The sequence below is a fragment of the Corella eumyota genome, chromosome 5, assembly GCF_963082875.1.
Source record: "Corella eumyota chromosome 5, kaCorEumy4.1, whole genome shotgun sequence".
NCBI classification, from domain to species: Eukaryota; Metazoa; Chordata; class Ascidiacea; order Phlebobranchia; family Corellidae; genus Corella; species Corella eumyota.
The window spans coordinates 1,549,508-1,568,990 of record NC_137494.1 but is presented as its reverse complement, the minus strand read 5'-3'; the positions used below and the strand labels follow the sequence as shown (position 1 = coordinate 1,568,990).

General features: G+C 30.5%; 3 protein-coding genes across 3 annotated transcripts; 1 reads left to right on the top strand and 2 right to left on the bottom strand.

The window, feature by feature from the left end:
* The first annotated feature begins 38 nt into the window (after positions 1–38).
* LOC145753685 (BBSome complex member BBS2-like) lies at positions 39–7,021 on the top strand. Its single transcript, XM_082570106.1, has 18 exons — positions 39–195; positions 481–696; positions 1,066–1,191; positions 1,317–1,379; positions 1,485–1,562; positions 1,774–1,878; positions 2,082–2,168; positions 2,263–2,351; positions 2,655–2,889; positions 3,150–3,231; positions 3,444–3,507; positions 3,894–4,001; positions 4,353–4,479; positions 4,842–4,967; positions 5,227–5,364; positions 5,718–5,830; positions 6,033–6,181; positions 6,659–7,021. The coding sequence occupies exons 1-18, from the start codon at positions 79–81 to the stop codon at positions 6,757–6,759; spliced, it is 2,124 nt and encodes a 707-aa protein (XP_082426232.1). The 5' UTR covers positions 39–78; the 3' UTR covers positions 6,760–7,021.
* Positions 6,927–13,449, bottom strand: LOC145753683 (nuclear exosome regulator NRDE2-like). Its single transcript, XM_082570105.1, has 15 exons — positions 13,320–13,449; positions 13,046–13,156; positions 11,906–12,092; positions 11,557–11,686; positions 11,361–11,475; positions 11,033–11,149; positions 10,769–10,866; positions 10,278–10,417; positions 9,732–10,046; positions 9,596–9,647; positions 9,352–9,456; positions 8,598–9,257; positions 8,388–8,538; positions 8,147–8,301; positions 6,927–7,461 (listed from the first exon to the last, which is right to left on the bottom strand). The coding sequence occupies exons 1-15, from the start codon at positions 13,372–13,374 to the stop codon at positions 7,066–7,068; spliced, it is 2,787 nt and encodes a 928-aa protein (XP_082426231.1). The 5' UTR covers positions 13,375–13,449; the 3' UTR covers positions 6,927–7,065.
* Positions 13,401–18,257, bottom strand: LOC145753686 (membrane frizzled-related protein-like). Its single transcript, XM_082570107.1, has 12 exons — positions 18,137–18,257; positions 17,675–17,823; positions 16,540–16,694; positions 16,351–16,478; positions 15,802–15,909; positions 15,586–15,663; positions 15,058–15,239; positions 14,893–14,989; positions 14,646–14,768; positions 13,991–14,147; positions 13,804–13,918; positions 13,401–13,724 (listed from the first exon to the last, which is right to left on the bottom strand). Exons 1-12 carry the CDS (start codon positions 18,204–18,206, stop codon positions 13,710–13,712), a joined length of 1,377 nt encoding a protein of 458 aa, XP_082426233.1. The 5' UTR covers positions 18,207–18,257; the 3' UTR covers positions 13,401–13,709.
* Positions 18,258–19,483: the final 1,226 nt, after the last annotated feature.

The following is a 19,483-nucleotide window of genomic DNA, read 5'->3' as shown; positions in this document are numbered from 1 at the left end:
TTTAGTTATTTTAAATTATAGATTAATCGTTGAAATTTTGTTACAAAAATTAAAGAATTTTGCTGTTAAAATTTAAAAATGTTGGTCCCCATATTCACACTTAAAATCAAGCACAAAATCCATCCAAGAATGGTGACTGTTGGAAAATATGATGGACTTCATCCCTGCCTAACTTGTGGTACCACAGCTCAAAAAGTAATAAGCAACATGTAATGTCTGAATGTTAATTTTAACAAAAATGTCGCAATGTCCACAATATATTATTTTTATGGCAGTATGGTGTTTAATTAAAAGCCGAAAGTTTATTATTAATATAATAAATATGCAATATTTGTTATACATTTTGTACAATGAACTCTCTTTAAAAAATACAATATATACACTCTCTTTAAATAAGTTTTTTGTTTTGTATTAAATAATTGTATTATGCTAAAAGATATTTCTTTAACTTATTGTATTCATTTCAATTTATATTTCAAGGTATTTGTTCACAACCCCCACAGTCCTGCAATATCAGGAGGTCGAATCGCTGTCCAGGATTCTGACATCAGTCTTTTAAGTTTAAACCAATCAGTGAGCTCCGTTTGTGCTGGAAGGCTCGACCAATCACATAACAGAGATGCATTGTGTATTGGAACCCAAACCAACTTGCTAGCTTATGATGTTCATAATAATACAGACCTGTTCTATAAGGAGGTGATGTTATAGAATTTGTATGCAGTAGAATTTATGTTATAGCATGCTGATAATTTCTAATGGGCATTGTTTACAAATTTGGCAAGTTCGATGATATAATACTAACGAAAATTAAAGGTTTTGCATTTTAACAAACATAAATTTTTTTTATTGATTTCTTGCCATTTTTAAAATAAGTAATTCCATTGGGTATGGTGACCATGCCTTTATACATTTAAAATATTTGTGTTAACATTAATATTTATAATATGTTTTAACTAGTAATTGATTTTGTCGTTTTTTTTGTCCCAATAATGTAATTTTTATTACTTTAATTGATACACAAAATCCTAAAAAAACTAGTGCTTAATAATAACAATCATGTTCCAGGTTCCAGATGGAGTAAACAACTTAGTGATTGGTAACATCCGCAATATCGATGACCCTCTTGTGGTTGCTGGTGGTAACTGTACCTTGCAAGGTTTTAATGCAGAAGGAGAAGACAAATTTTGGACGGTTAGTTGATTTTATTTCTTTTTTTAAAGCAGATGATTTTAAACATGTCCCATTATCTATTAGGCATATACAGTATTGTTGCTTTTATTTAATTAAAACCGTATTTACAGTAACTTTTCTAACAGGTAACTGGAGATGTGGTCTGTTCTCTAGCTTTGACAGATTTCACCAATGATGGAATAGATGAGGTAAACATATTAATTATTTTTTAAAAGTTATAAATTGTTATTTGTAATTTTATGTGAGAAGTTTATGGTTATGTATTGTAATAATGATTGTTTATGACATCATAGTTGTTGGTGGGATCAGAGGATTATGACATCAGAGTGTTCAAGGGTGATGAAATTATTGCTGAGATTACAGAAACAGAGGTAAAAATATAATTTTAATAAAATTATCGACTACTGATAAAATAACTTTTATTTCTAATAAACTTCCACCAATAGTACTTCTAATAAAACAATCCTTTTTAAGCCAAATTGTTTTTGTAATTTGTTTTGTTTACTGATTTTATTGTATTATATAAAAATATTTTCTGTTTTCCTATCTCATGTATTAATTACTTTACACTTATACTTTAAGGCAGTAACGGGATTATGCAGAGTACAGGGAAGTAGGTTCGGATATTCACTTGCCAATGGAACAGTTGGTTGTTATGATAGATCGGCTCGATATTGGAGAATTAAGGTACGAGAGTCTTGTTTAACTTTACTAAATAATCATGATCCTTTTTTTTCAATTTTAAAATAACATATATATTTCTCTAAAACGTTATATAAAATTTTTGTATTTGAGATCAATTTTTGCAATTAATACTGAGCCTAACAAAGGCAAGACTGTTTTAAACCCTCCTTAATTCAACTTTTTGTGATTTTTCCCTAATTATTTAGTCAAAAAACCAAGTGATGTCAATTCATAGTTTTGACTTAGATGGAGACGGAGTTCCAGAGTTAATTACTGGCTGGTCTAATGGAAAGGTAAAAACTTTTAACTATTTTAATATTTTTTTTAAAAAATCCAATTTTAAATTGATTTAAGTTCTAAGTTAAATTTTCTTTTTCTTAAATACAGATTGATGTTAGAAGTAACTCGACAGGGGAAGTTATATTCAAGGATAATATGACAAGTGCTGTAGCTGGAATTATTGATGCTGACTACAGGTTTAAACTTTTTGTTAATAGACTGTAAAATTTAAAATAAGATGATTTGATATTTAAGTGGTTTAGTGGTAAGAACACTTGACTTTACTACATGAGGTCCTGGGTTCAATCCCCGCTGTTTTATTGCTTTATTTTCCTTAAGTGAGGTGCTAAAAACAGTATAATCTCCTGCTAAGCAAACACTTAATCAGCAGAATAATTGATTATCATAGGTTTTTACCCTTTAAATTTTTGTAAATTTTAGAATAAGTATGATAATATATTGCAGTTATATTTCATTTATAGTAATTTTAATTTTATTAGAATGGACGGCATGAATCAGGTTATTTGTTGTTCAGTGGATGGAGAAATAAGAGGATACAAAACTGATGAAACTCGTCAGCATTCCGTCAACGAAAACAGGGATATTGATGCAACACGAGAACTCAACATGTTAAAACAAAAGTTGTTACTTGAGCTGAACAACTACGAAAAAGATAAAGTTTTAAAATCTGAAGATTTGTCAAATTCCGAGAAAATAGAAGGGGGAGTTATACCTGTAAGCTTCATAATATATATTTAAGGTGTATTTTATAGTTTGGTAGTGTGGTATAACAGTTATAAAGTCGGATTACGAGCGAAAAGGTTTCGGGTTCGAGCCGCACTAATGCCACACTATTTACCCTCAGTTTGGCGCCTATGAATAGTTTAAAATTGTCACAAAATCAGATTTTTCCCCGATAAAACTATAAAAACCTATTAACTTTAGGGAATACAGAAACAAAAAATTGCTTTTTGTTAAAACTTTTATTTTTTAAGCTTGGAACTAAACTGAATACTTCAATATTAATCCAACCTGACCCAGAACCTCATATTGAATTATCTGTGTGCACTAATAATGGTAAGAAAGATAAGTTGATTATATATTAAAACATGCATTTTATGGATTTTTTATAACCTTTTGAAAAATGATAATACTGAAATTTGGTATTGCCTAATGGCTTGAAAAATATAATAGAACTCTTAAAAAGCAATTTAACTCTTAAAAAGCTGTAGTAATAAGTATATCATATAGGATTTTTTAGATCCTTAATCGTTAATTTTCCATTACAGAAACAATAGTAAGAATGGTTGTAATATTTGCTGAAGGATTGTTCAATGGAGAAAGTCATGTTGTGTAAGTTAACATGTTAATTCATCATGAATACAGTAAATAAATAGAATGATTAAGATTGCTTTATCCGGCTTAGTGTTCAGAGAACACTTTGCTTCACTACATTAGGTTGTGGGTTGGATCCCCACTGGTTGAAGCATTCTTGAGTAAGGTGCTGTAAACAGTTTGAACTCTTGCTGAGCCTAAAACTTATAAGCAGGTTAATTGTCAGACATTTATAGTCTTTAATACGAGACTGGGTCCGGGTCACTGATGTTACCCCACCGTTAAGGTCATTAAGTCAACGTTTTCAACAACAAGGCTAAATAAATATAAAATTTTTAACTAATCGAGGGAGCAGTAAGGAAACAAAATAAATAAGCTTTCTTTATTCAAACCTAATTTTTTAGCCACCCTTCTCCTAACCAACTTAGCAACCATTTAAGAATTCCTCTTTTTCCACCGAAAGATGTTGCAGTTATTCTTCATATTCAAGCTTTCGTTTCAATACCCGGAAGGTAATAACATAGGTTTAGCTTAGTATATGGAATATAAAACTGTTAAGTAGTTTACTGTGACCAAATAATTTGTGTGACTTTGAAAGTACTAGTTTTTTTACAATATCTGCCCCTAAAAACCATGACATTATTTAAAGTTACAATTCTTTTACACGCCATGTCCCTTTTTTACATCAACTTAAGGTGGTATTTATATATTTTTGTTAGGTAGAGGTGTGCAGTTGTCACATGTTTAAGCTATTTGTTAATTACTTTCTTGAAGGCGAATAGTGCGGCACTGGTGCAACTTAAACCATAACCTAACTAATTTTTCAATAATAAAGACAATAACACAATTATATTTCTACTTAGCTCAAGTTTTCACATATTTGAAGTAAGGAAGGATCTCCCTTGCTTTGCCTCCTACATGAGAGTAAACCACCTGCCTAGTCAACCAGAAAGTCATGTGACTTTTACAATCAATGAAAGATTACAAAGGGTAAATACTTTTAACCGGCAGCGTGGTGCAGTGGTAAGAACACTTGCTACACCACACATGAGGTCGTGGGTTCAATCCCCACTGCTTTTATGCTGTAGCGTCCTTGAGTAAGGCGCTATAAACGGTATGAACTCCTGCTGAGCCAGCACTTAATCAGCAGCATAATTACCGGGCAATTATAGTCTCTATAATATCCCAAACTGCCACAGGCAACTCGAGACTGGGTCGGAGTAACTTATGTTACTCTATGTTTAAGTCGCGCATTCGACTTTCCCACATCGAAGATAAAGATATATACAAAAAAAAAAAAACTTTGCTCAAATAAAGTTCAAAAAAAAAATTTTTTTTTCACATTTTTTTAGATTGCAATCTGGATATCGGAAAATTTTTTAATCCACCAGGAAATAGCATGTGAGGAAAATATTGATGTCGTGTTTTTAATGTTAAGAGGAGGAGGGTTGCAAATCAACATGGACCAAGCTGGAAAGGTAAGTAGACTCAACGTGGAAAAATTTTTGTCTTAAATGATACAAAAAACAAGTAAAAAAGTTATAGGGTTGTTCAAAAGATGACAGTTTTATTTAACCTAGAATATAATTTTCGCTCATGTAGTAAATTTAAGATAACTTCAATTTAATTCTTCTGAATAAATAGTTTTTAAGATTAAATTAAACTACAGTTGTTATTAATTCTCTTACAAGTGTTAACAGATTTAAAAGTTGAAATTTAATGGAGTTTTATGCTTAGGTAACCATAAGAACTGACAACATTGATTTAGCTGGTGATCTTGTCCAATCATTGGCCAAATTTTTATCGCTCGATAACTTACAAAGTTTAGCACATTTTCCCTTGCACTTGGATAAATTGGGGGAGATTATGAAAACTGTAAGTTTATGTGTCAACTCTTTCTATGATTTTGTGCAAAATTGACAGTCTATATTATACATTTTATTTATTTTTGATAAGGAAAGGTCGACTTTACCCCGATCCAAACCCCAGTTGCCTTTGGTTTTATAGATTATAATTGCTTGATAATTAAGCTGCTGATTAGGTATTGGCTCAGCAGGAGGTTATACCGTTTCTGGTGTCTAATTTAATGCGCTGCAACATAAAAGTAGTGGGGATTAAATCAAGGACCTCATGTTGTGGATCCAAGTGTTCTTACCACTACATTGATCTTTTGGCCCAACAATGTTTTTATCCTATATGTCCAATAAAATTCAATATTTTGTTGCTAGGTTGATGGTTTACATTCAGTTACACAAAAGCTAGCAGCTGAGATGACCGACCATTCAAATCTTATTAAAAGTTTGGTTGTACGAACTGAAGACGCCAGGTTGCAAGATGATATGTAAGTTCAATTATACAGTTTTTACTGGGTCCAGTTAGAAATTATTTATTAAAGAGTAAATTGCAAAGTTAAATGCCAAAAAAACACCTTTTTTCCTTGTACTAATAACATTTGAATAAATAGCAAAATAAAATGATTAAAAATCCATTTTTTCATGATATCATATTCTTTTATGTTCATATCTCTTCTTATCATTTTGCAGATCAAACATGAAGAAAGGTTACATGGAACTACAAGAACTGAACAGAGAGTTAGTGACAGGTTACCAAGTTAGATCAACCAACCACCAAGACCTTGTTTCTTCACTTAAACTCGTCAACCAAATTATACAGAAAGCTGCCCAGCTAAGAGGTAGGGTTTTGTTAACCTTGTTTCTTAACATTTTTAAAAAGTAGCTGTACTTTAAATATACGATCGAATAGATTTTTAAATGGTTCAAGGCTAAATTAAATGATCTAGTTTATTTTTATAGGGACTTTTTTGTAGTACATATTTTTAAAAAGTCGACTTTACAGAATTAGAATTAAGATATCTTTTATTAATATGACGCACCGCTTTTTTACCTTAAAAACTAACTTTTTTACCCTAAAAACTAACCTTGTTTTTTTACATTATTTTTTGGAGTTGTACCTTTAATATACTGGATCGTATGGATTTTGAATGGGTCAAGGCCTAATTATATAATCCAGTTTATTTTTAGAGACTCTTTATGTCGTACCTATTTTAAAACAGTTGACTTTACAGAAATAAAATCAGATAAATTTTCTTAAAATGATGGTCCTTTTTTACTCTTATTACTTAATAATGTTCTCTTACTTTTGTTTATAGTTGGCAGATATCACACCCAGGTTGTTTCCCAATGTAGAGAAGCGATCAAAAGTAACCAAGTAACAGCAATGTTTAAAATAATACAAGCTGGCAGTGCCTGATATTTTACTTTTTAAGTGAAGTTTGGTATAACTTTGATGCATCTTTTAATTGTGAAAAAGACTTTATTGTAATATGTTGTTATTGAACTGCACAACCTGTTTTTTAAAAGCAACAATTTTGTCTTAAAAATTTATTTAACATATTGTTAAACTCCTAAAATGTTTTTTCTTATTTTTTGTTTAAAATACCTATTTTATTGTGTTAAAAATACTTTTCTGTAAATGATCAATAGTTTAAGTATTTAAAGCATTTTTCCTATGTTTTAAAATGCAATTTATTTTTTCCTAATAAATTTAATGCAGTTTCTACATGGTCATCAACAATTTAATTTCTTCAATCGGTGTTCGGACTCTGATTCCTTTATCTCTCATAAATTTTAACACAGAATCGATCTCAGTTTCATCACAAGTTAAAATACGATCACAAGCGATAGATTTTGACCAGGGACAGTTAGCTGAAGCACGCAGTAAAACATCTTTACGATTTTTAGCATATTTAGAATAGAGTCGCCACATTAAAATATTATTTTTGTGAGTTGATCGTTCTAGTAAGTTTCTTATTCTGGGCGGTATTTCGTCTTCAAAGTTTGAGCGTTTAAGTCTTAAAAGTTCAAAGTAAATGGAAAAAAAAGAATTAGTTTTGTTGTTATTCGATGAAAATATTCGACGGGCAACGCTGGTAATCGATGATCCGACCTCAACCTAAAGATAAGTAAATTTAAAGTTTAAATTTGTGAATGAAAAAATTAAATAAGTTGCAAAAAGTTAGCCACAAAAACAAATGGTGTGTTTGGGTGTTGTTTATTTATATTTTAAGTATAAAATGGAACTTGGTAGACATGTTTATTTGTCCACTTTACAGGCCTACAAAATAAAAAAAGGTATTTTTGGTGTGCAGGTAAATTATTGCTGGCAAATATTAGTTGAGAGTTGCAACCATATAAAAACAATTAAAATGCTGACCAAATGATGGGCTTATAACTAATTTTATTAGGTTTAAAAGGGATTTTTAGAGAGTTGTTAAAAACATGTTTTAAGTTTTAATATTCTAGTTTCGACATCGTGGTGTAGTTCCGGCAGCGTGATGTAGTGGTAAGAACACTTGCTACACCACACATGAGGTCGTTGGTTCAATCCCCACTGATCTCATGTTGTAGCATCCTTGAGTAAGGCGCTATAAACGGTATGAACTCCTGCTGAGCCAACCTTTAATCAGCAGCATAATTACCGGGCAATCATAATCTATAATATCCCAAACTGCCACAGGCAACTTGAGACTGGGTCAGAATTACTTATGTTACTCTATGTTTAAGTCGCGCATTCGACTTTCCCACATCAAGGATAAAGATATTTACAAAAAAAAACACTAAAAAATAAACAATATCACCTTGCATAGTTGTACAGCAAAAGGTGAATGATTTGGACAATCTTGTATAGCAGAAAGCACAAAGTTTCGGTACAAGTTACAATGCTTGTAATCCTTACTCGTTAGTTTAAGTTTTAAACTGTGTAAAGTTATTAGGTCAATGTTGGCTTGAGCACCTAAAATGTGTACACAAGGTTATGAATAATTTTATTTTAAAGAATAAATAGGAATTTAAAAAAAAGTTGAATAAAAATCAATCTACCTTCATTTTTTTCTTTTCTTACAACTTCAATAAAATTCTTTAATTTTTGATTAACTTCAATTGGTTTGGTTAATTGAAGAAACAAAATGTAACAATATATTGTTAGAATAAATAAACTTGGTTTTGGGCAGTCCTCAATATTATCAAAAACCTTAAAAAATAATAAATTTAAATTTATTTAGTAAATTAAATTTTTAATTTTAAACTTACTTTTTGTTTATATAAACAAGATAATTCTTCACATTGCCGTGACAACAACTTATTGACCCTTAAGGTCACGACCCCTGTCAAGATTTTGTCAGGGTTTCCAAAATATTCTGAAAATTTTGCATCATCGCCCAATGCTGTTAAAACTCTTAAAACATTTTGGTTATCGATTTCATAAAATAGTTCACAAAAACTAGAACACAACATTATGATGTCACAATGCTCTTTACACATTGTAAGCGAATTATAAAATATTTTTTGCGATACTTTTGTCCTTCCTGCAAAAAATTCAATTCTTGCAAATTTGTTCCAGAGTTTAAAATTCATCGGATCATTTTTAAGAAGATTTTTGGCAACTTTTCGAGCTTCTTTCGAAGCCTGTTTTAGTTCAGATTTATTCAGGGTTGTCATTCTATTCTCTAAATAGCTAAGATATATCAAAGAAATATCTTTGTTAATTTCTAAAGGGGAATCGTTGCAAAGTTGGTCAAAAAACAAACATAAAAACTCATGATGTGGACTCTTTGGGATGGCGCCGAAACTGCATGCATCATCGCACACTACACTGTCACAATGCAATATGCAACCAAGCGGAACATTACTTTGGTATGCATGAGTGAATTGACAGGGATGAGCGCACATAAAGTCTGTATCGCTTGTAAACTAAAATAAAGTATCTCACATTAATTTTAAAATAGGATTTGGTATATACATTAAAACAAATTCTGATGTTTATATAGACAGAATTTTAACCTACCCTTAACCTTGACCCCACAACATTAACAAGAATATTGACGAGATTTAATTTGTTGACTTTTTCGTGAACAAAGAATATCAAACCCCCAATTTCTTCCCAAGATATCTATAAACAATAAATGCATCTTTAATTTATTAAATAATACTTGCATGAAAATAGTAATTTTTTAGATATTTTTAATTGGGTAAACTTCTCGGAATTATTAAATTGACAAATTTAAAACAATGGTTGTTGTCATGGTTACCTTTCTCTCCTCATCATCACAATCCTCTTTGCATCGCCATGGTAACAGTTGACTAAAAAAAAATTGACATATGGTTATTAAATCTTAAATATTTAAAATTATTTTTTAATAAAAAGTTAAAATATTACTTTTTTACCTCATCCCTCGTTGAGATTCGAACAAAATCCAATTTTCATTTAAGTTTTTCTCGAAATCAACATCAAACTCAATGTCCTCCGGAATAACCTGGGTTTGAGGGATCACCCAACCTCCCTTCTCCATATTTTCATTCCATATTTCCCACCCTTTCGATCCCTCTTGTCCTAGCAGTGATTCCCCGCTATTATAGAAATCTTTTACATTGGAAACACTGGTACATTTTGTTGTGCGAACGTTGATTTCCATTAAAAGAATTAAAATTGCTAAAACTTGCTCGTTTCGACCTGCCTCTACCAGGAATTGAACCAAAGACCTAGGGTACCAAAACACAGTAATTATGATCTTAATAAGTTAAAATGTTATAAAACAAAAACAAATACAAAATAATAGTTAATATATCAAGTGTTATATTAAATATTTAAAAACATGTTTTTGAAGCAAACCAAAAGTTACAAAATATAAACGACTCTATAACTTTTACTTAAAAAAACATGGTTGGCACAAAATTTGTTATTAAAATACTTCAATATTTAAAAATTAAAACCTAAACATTTTCATGATGTCATTTTCCACTTGTGAAGCTGATTGGTTGGATTGAAAATTCTGATTTCTCAGTGAGGATAAAGTTTCGAAACATTTCGCATAAATCTTACAAGATTTTTGAACAGTGAACTTACTATCTTTCTAGAACAATAATTTTGAAATTATAATTTTAGATAAGAATTTGTTGTTAAACAAATACTATTACAAAACTAGTTCTACTAAAATAAAATTATCTCATATATATATATATATTTATTAAAGCTTAGTAAATGATATATATCGTGAATTTTATAGGCCTTTAAAATAAACAAAACTGCCATTTGTGAAAACTGTCAAAAAAATAAAACTGCCATTTGCAGGCAAATTATCGTAAACAAATATCGGTAGGAATTTGCAACCATGTGACTGTAAAAAAGGTTATTAACTATTTTAACTGGTGTATACAATACATATTTAAGAATGTTAAACAAATTTATTTAAATATTAAATTACCTTAGAAGATTCAATGTAAGCCTCCCAAGCATTTATATTAGCTGGGTGTTGAAACACAAGATCCTTCCAATCTCTAGAACAATTCTCTAATATATTTTCTATTAAATAAATTAAAAAAAAATTAAAATAAGTAATTTAAAGTTTGTATGAAAATAAAAAAAAATAGTAAATTCACAACAGATACGAAAAGTTATACAATTTAATATTTCAGATAAAAGTAAAATTTATGATTAAAAAATAAAAAATTGTCTTCAATTCTCCCACCTTTCAATCTAAGTCTTTGTAATTTTAATTCAACATTTCTCGGGTTATTGTTAATTGCTTTATCCAATATTGAGATTTTTTTCTCAGTTACAAATTTTACATTTTTGTTGCCAAGTTCTGTGAATTAAAACAAAATTATTATTTTTTAATTAAAACAAGATTGTTTTTACAAAATTAGCTTTAAATACTAAAAAAGCAATTTATTTTTCTATTTAAAATTGATTGTAATACCTAATAATGTACATTATTAAAAACATAATACTCTATACAGAGATTCTAATCATATAATCATATATCATTGATTCACTTAACAAACAGTTTAACTTACTATCTTGTAAATCAACTAATTCCTTCCAAGCTTCAATATTTGTTGGTGTTTCCCTTACTTTTATATTCAGAGTTTCCGTTTTGTTTTTCACAAATTCATCTGGGTCTAAATCTCCCTTAAAAATGTTGTTTTAGTAATTTTATGAAAACATTTTATTAAAACTATAAATACTTAAAATAATTGCTTCTTATTATACCTGTTCATCCAATTCAACCTCATGATAATATCTTTCAACTTTAATTTTTTTTCTTCTTTTTTTGTCTTTCTTGAAAATGATTTGAAGCTTGGATGACAAACCAACACAGTTTGAAGATGAACGATAAAATCTATGATGTCATAATCACAGTATAAATTAAAAATAAACATTTAACAAAAATTATTTTATATTTATATTTTTAGATTTGAATATAGAAAAATGTTATTTTATATATATTTAGTTCTTACAAAACTACTTAATAATTTTTTGATACTTTTCATTAATTAAAATGCTTTTAAATTGTAAACTGTTAAAATAGTAATGATATGATTTAGAAAAAAAAACTTACTTTGGTGTTTGTACTTTGTATGGTTTTCCAAAATACAAATTATTTTTGTCCATTGCTTTGTCAACATAAAACAACTTCTCATTGGGGGATTCACCCACTGGGGCTTCCCCATCACTAGAACTTTCACTTTCTTCAGAAAATTGTTGAAATTTTGTCCGTTTTAAGTCAGGTTCCTTTATTTCTTGTTCTGAGAATTCAAATGTTTTATGAATAAAACAAACTACAATTTTTTTTTTATTTATCCTCAATGTGAGAAGGTCGACCTTACAACCTAAACCTAGAATAACCTCAGTTACTATGATCTAGTCTCGAGTTGCCTTTGGCAGTTTAAGATATTATTATTTTTATTTTGGTTTACATCTTTATCCTCGATGTGGGAAAGTCGAATGCGCAACTTAAACATAGAGTAACATCAGTTACCCCAACCCCGTCGGTACCTATAAACTATACGGGATCGAATGGATCGAATGGATCGAATGGATCGAATGGATCGATTGGATCGAATGGATCGAATAGATCGAATAGATCGAATAGATTGAATAAATAGAATGTACCCAAACGTATATCAAATGGTTTTCGAATAAACCAAATGGATCAAATGGACCAAACGGATCGAATGGACCGAATGGATCACATGCATTATGCTTATTCTGAATGGGTGAGGGTCGGGGTAGGGTTTAATTTATGCAATATTTTTGTTCCATCCTATCCATTTGATCCATTCGATACATTTGATATACATTCGATCCATTCAACCCATTCGATCCATTCGATCCATTCGATCCATTCGATCCAATCGATCCAATCGATCCATTCGATCCATTCGATCCTGTATAGTTTATAGGTACCCCAACCCCGTCTCGAATTTCCTGTGGCAGTTTGGGATATTATAGATTATAATTGCCGGATAATTAAGCTGCTGACTAAGTGTTGGCTCAGCAGGAGTTCATACTTTATAGCACCTTACTCAAGGGTGCTACAGCATGAGATCAGTGGGGATTAAAACCACGACCTCATGTGTGGTGTAGAGGGTGTTCTTACCACCACTACACAACGCTGTCGAATTAATTATAATTGTCGGATAATTAATCCTAGCTTATGTTTTTTAAACCCTTGAATTAATTTATATTATTAAGTTACCTTGCAAATATAATTGAACTTGTTTATTATGAATTTTCTCTTCATTTTCCAATTTGTTCAAAATTTTAGCTGCATTTTTCTGAAAACTTTTGTTCTGTAACCAAGCCTTATCTGAACGTTTTAAGTAAAAATAATTCGTTAAATACATAAAAAAGTTGATATTAGGCCAATTATACAGCTTTAATTTTATCTTTTTTCAAAATACATAAATAGTTTTTGCTGAAAATAAAAAATTGACGAGAAAATTAAAAATATAAAAGTTAGACAATTTTACCTTCATTTTCTTTAGGTTTAGTGGCGACATTGGCAGCAGAAGGAAATAAACTCATTTTTCAGTTCTTTAAATTAGGTAAAATCACAAAAAGATCATTTTTTATTGACAAAACATAAACATTTTAAATTTCACGTTGAAAACAACATTTCGCGGAAAATATATTAACGGAATGTTGACAAACTTAAACGCGGAGAAAACGGAATTTTTTTTTAAATTTTTATTTCTATTAATTTTTATTAACTTAAATTACAAAAATTTATATTTAAAAAATAAATAAATGTAATTTTTACATAACTTTTAAGCATATAAATTAAATAAGTAAAACATATAACAATACATATAAAGCTTCTTAAATGTTGACTTCAAAAAGTTGTTATTTTTCGGTAGTTATCAGGATTTTTGTGACTAAAAATAAGAAAATATTGTTTTATATTCACTACATTAGTTTACTCATGGGTTATATAACTAAAGATCGTGTGCATACCGTTATCCAATCTGTAATATGGTTAAATAATCTTGCGAATCCATCTTGTACTTCTTCAATTAAATGTTGTCGAAACTTTGGGTTGTTACCTGGACATTCTCTTTGCTCTATACAACTTAAGGAAGATAAAAATGTCAATTATAGATTCCTAAAACAGTATTTAGATGTATACAAAGTTTGATCTCACGTGTTGTTATATAGGATGGGATAATCTATTGGACAAGTACATCTTTCTACACAATCCTCCTTGCATAACTTTCCTACCAAACCGTCGTCGCAGGTTCGATTACAAGCGGGGGCACAAGTAGAAAAAATCATATTTGTTAAACATTTGGTGGGCAGCGCTGCAAAACAATTTAACTTTTAAAAATACTTAAAATCCCCTTCCGGGTCCGGTAGTGTGGCGAACCGGTCAAGGCATCGGACTACGAGCCGAAAGTTTTCGGGCTCGAGCCGCACCAACGTCACACTATTCGCCCTTGAACCCGGCGTTAACGGATAGCTCAAAACACGTTATAACAGCACACCCTTCCCCAATAAAAAATATAAAACCTAACACCTTAATATGATAAGGAAAAAAAATAAAAAAATAAAATCCCCTTCCGGTAGTGCGCTGTAGCGGTTATGTCATCGGATAACATCTCCGCCAAAACCACACTATTTACTCCTAATTCCGGCGTTCAAAAATAGCTTTTACATATCACAATAAGCACACACTTAAAAAAACCTATCACCTTAAAGCAATATCGTCAAAAAAGCCTTGAAGTCTCATAAAAGCAAACTTAATATTTTTACACAGAGTATATTAAAAAATTTAAAATTTATCCAATTTTTTTTTTTACTTTTGCATCCGATTTCATCCGAGCCATCGTTGCAGTCACGTGTCCCGTCACACCTGAATAGTTTCGAGATACAACCGTCAGCGGGGTTCGAACATTCGAACTCGTCCACCATACAACGTTCTTCTTTAAAACAAATAGAAATTATGACGTCAATAATGTGACTAAATTATTTAAAATATAGACAAACTTCTTTTTAATAAATAAAAAATATATACGTCATAAAAATTTTAAACAATCGCTTAGGTACCTGTTGTCATAGTTACGCAACTGCCACGTGTGAAAGTGACGTCATCAATCGCTAAATCAGACCGATAATTGCTGCCCCGAACAGCTTCGAAAGCTATCTGTGACGTTATTATTATAGTTAAATAAAATTTAAATTACTTTAAATAAAAATTTGAAAATTTCTGACCGAAATGTTTTGAGAAACTGGGGTTAGTAAATGTTGAAATTTTGTCCAATTCCCGTGATTAATTTTCTCGATTCGTTTTAATATATTTCCTTTATCTTGTGCTCTTGTTTGAATTACGTTAAGTTGAGGTAAACCGTCTCCTAACATGTGATACCAAAACTCTAAGCAATACTCAACATCACCTGAAGTTAATGGACATATAACCAACATTTACAGAATAATAATAATCTGCCGTACAAGAATACCACAGAACGAACGAGTCTTTTTGCTAACTTGAAAGACGGTTTATCAATTTGTACCAAAAGTTTATAGTATAGACTTAATTATCTTTTATATAAAACTAATCGTAAAATCGTAAATAAATTAAGTCCAGATTAAAGTTTAACATGCCCTTGTGCTAACTTAAAAACAGTTTAATACTTTGTGAAAATAGTTAAAACTATATACTGAATAATAAAACCAACAAAGAATGCATGGACGATTTAAATTCATGCTTAAGAGTTTATCCATATACAACAAAGTACTTACTGTAGAATGTAGGGGTCAATAAAACAGCGGTGCTTCCCCTCCCAACACCCGAAGCTTCTATATGAGCATATCTTCCTTCTTTAGATAAAAAAAAGTATAGTAAAGAAAATTTAAAACAAATTTTAAAACTTTAAAATAAAAAGCTTTTTTTTAAACCCAATTTCTATTTGCAAAAACTTTAATAATTACCTTATAACTTGTTTTATGCAAACTTACCGTTCATTTTACCAGTAGTATGGTCTGCGAACGGCCCAGTATCGCTAGAGGGAGTTTCCCCACGAGTAAACGACCAATCAAAACCGTCTGAATCGAACTGTTGCCAACCTGCCAAAATATAAAGCACATAAGTCGCTAGATGTAAGTCTTGAGCTGCTTTTTTCAAAACAAAATGCAGCCTACCCAATGAAAAATATAAAACCTATTACCTTAACGTGATATAGAAAAAAATAAAAAATGTTCTATGGTATACTGGTCATGGCATCAGACTACAAGCCAAAAGGTTTCGGGTTCGATCCGCACCAATGCCACATTATTTGCCTTTGAGCCTGGCGTTTACGGATAGCTTAACACATTAAAACAGTGCACTTTTTCCCCAAAGAAACAACAAAAACTAAAAAGTGGTACGGAAAAAGAATACAGTTGTATACCAATAAAATTTAATAAAGGTAGGCAAGGTTTCGGGTTTGAATTGCACTAATTGCACATTCGGTATTGAAGTTGTAACTTTAATTTTGGCTAATATAGGGTAAACAATATTAAAGTTACCGGCACATAGTTCAATGGGACCGTCAAAGTCACAATTTAGTGAAGGTTTCAACTCATTAGGATCGATGACAAACCAGGATATTACAAATCCATCAGAAACTATTGATTCATCCGAAAAAAATTCAACACTGCAAAAAAAAGCAAATTAAAAATATTATTAGATAAAATAAATTCCATTTTTTTACTTACGTTAATCTTGGTCCAAAAGTGACGTCATTTGGAATATTTTCATTTCCGCAAAATACATCCGGGACTCCCCGTTCTGATCGGAATAAGGTCACGTGATCATAACATGCGCTAGTGTTCACATCTTTAGGTTCCAATGACATGTAAACGCTCTTGTACTAAAATAAAATGCTTTTAAGACTAGGCTGCGTTACATTCTAAAACTAATACTTGAATTCTAGAGTCTGTGATCCATATTATCCCATAAGTTTAATGATTTAGGCATAATAATTGCCAGATTTTTATTCTTTTAAAACTAAAATTTAAATCTAACATATTTACTTAAGCAAATATGATTAGACCAATCGCCATTTTTGGTAATTCTAGACCTCAAGATATACTAACTATATTTTAATAACTTAAACATATTTATTTAACACCACAACATAAAGCAAACTAATTCAAACATTTTCACAAAAACCCAACTCGTTTTAATACCATATACTTGAACGAATACTGTCACGTTTTAGCAACGACACAATGCACTTTGTTACCTTATATTGGTTCTTTCAAACTAAAACGTGACGTTTTCCACGAGGCAAGATTTTAGCAATGTTGCAACATCAAAACTGTTTAGATTTTAGGCCAAAGTGCAGCATGCCTTAATTGCAATTCTTTAGCGTTTACAGTTGCAAATATAGTTCCTATGGTATGCAATGTTTTTAGCAAGTTTGTAATGCCCGTTTTTTTTTGTAGAATGTAAATCACTTTATTTACACAATTTTGCTTTAAAAACCGATTGACGACTATAGCAATTAAAGTTAATTTTAACCGACAGCGTGGTGTAGTGGTAAGAACACTTGCTACACCACCATGACCGTGGGTTCAATACCCTCATGCTGTAGCGCCCTTAAGTAAGGCGCTATAAACGGTATAAACTCCTGCTGAGCCAGCACTCAATCAGAAGCATTATTACATGCCAATTATAGTCTTTATAATATCCCAAACTGCTAAAGTCAACTCAAGACTGGGACGGGGTAACTGATGTTTCTTTATGTTTAGGTCGCGCATTCGACTTTCAAGAACGAAAATGTGCAACAGTACCGTATGTATACCTTTTTGTATAAGCAAATGTAAATTTGACCGTAGGCCTACTTACTCCGATAACTTGGTTCGGTTGTGGTGCCACAATCTCATACACACAGTTCACATTATCTGGGTAGTCAGTTAGTGGATATCCTGGGCTTGCTATAAACCCGTTTAAAGGCCCTGATATCTCAGCGCCACATGTGCCAGTTATACCAGTTGCTGAATAAAATAAAATATTTATTTAAAATTATGAAGTGTATAAAGGTTAATAAGTTAATTTTAGAGTAATTTGTATAAGACAAGGACAATGAAAGTATTTGTATTCTAATTTGTTTAAACAGTTGCTAATCTATAGATTAAAAACCACTAGATAATATAAATTAAATATTGCAAATAATTGGTGCTAGCAAACTTTTGTTATCAAATTAAAAAATGTAAACCAACAAATTAATTGCAACAACAAACATTTTTTCATTGATATAAGTAAAGAGAATTATTAAATGGGACTGATTTAAAATAGTTTTTGACTTACGTTTTTCTGATTCGATTTGCGCACAAACAAAGTTTAAATAAAGAAAGCCCACTGTAAGCTTTAATATCATTTTCTAAGGCTAAATACACAAAACATAAACCACTTTTCAAAAACACATCTGTCTTAATAAAAATCAATCACTCAAATTCAATTCTTACTCATAGTAATATAACATCTTAAGTTTTAAATTAAATAAGTTATTTAAAACTTTAAAATAAATAACATGTTTTTATTTGACAGCGTGACGTTTATTCCAAATGACTTTAATATTCGTTAAATTGAAATGTGAGTGTGCAAATTAATGCCCCAGGCTAAGACCATATTAAACTCATAACAAGAAAAAAATAAAAATACTTTTAATTAGAAATTAATAAACTTGATCGGTAGCATTTAAATGCCGAGTTTTACGAAAACATTTTAATCGGTCGTTCGTCCAAAATTCTCCTCTCCAAAAAGTTAAAAATAATTAATTTAAAGGCCAAGTTACACTACAATAATACTATATTCAATAAACAAAAAGACAAGGTTGTCAAATATAAATGATTAAATTTAACCCTAGATGCATGTTTTACAAAAACTTGTTTACCAAATATAGGTACGATTACAAAAATGACTTAATTTCGAAACAAGGAATAGAAAAAGTAAAAAATTCCTGTTAATTTAATCGAAAATTTCGCCTGAAATCCAACACCTATATTGAGTGATTGCCGGATATATACATCAACAAAAACGGACGTTGTTCCGGTATTCTACGAGCTAAAAGTTGTCTTGTTTCAAACAGGTTTCAAAGGTGAGACGAAATTAATTAATTTGACCGGATTATTTTTGGTCAAAAGCGAGTTTTTTGCAGATTGAAGCTTGCGATAACTTTTAAGTTGAATATGAATCGCTAAATTAATCGTTAATTACGCACATGTTCAAACAAATTTGCACCTGAATTAGCACCTGCGACCCTGATAATCGCCCTTGATTATATCAGTTGGTAACATATGAGGTTTTCAAAGGCAAAATATATTGTTGTGGTAAACGAGCGATAGCCGGAGTAAACAAGTTTGATAACCAGTATTTGCACTTATTACCAATTTTTACTGTATTTGAACTGACTATGGGGTCATGGGTTCGATTACAAGTCATGGTAAAATATGTTTTTAAAACCGCTTTGTCTGTAAATAATAAATTGATGCGTTTAGCATAGAAATTTATGTATTATAAATGTAAAAATATAATGCAAGTTTTTATTATTATTAATAGAAATTCGGTCACTTTATATGTTTTATTTTACGCTTTTTTACTGTTGGCTTAACTAATGTATTTGTTTGTCTTTTTACGCCTTTTTATATAATGCGT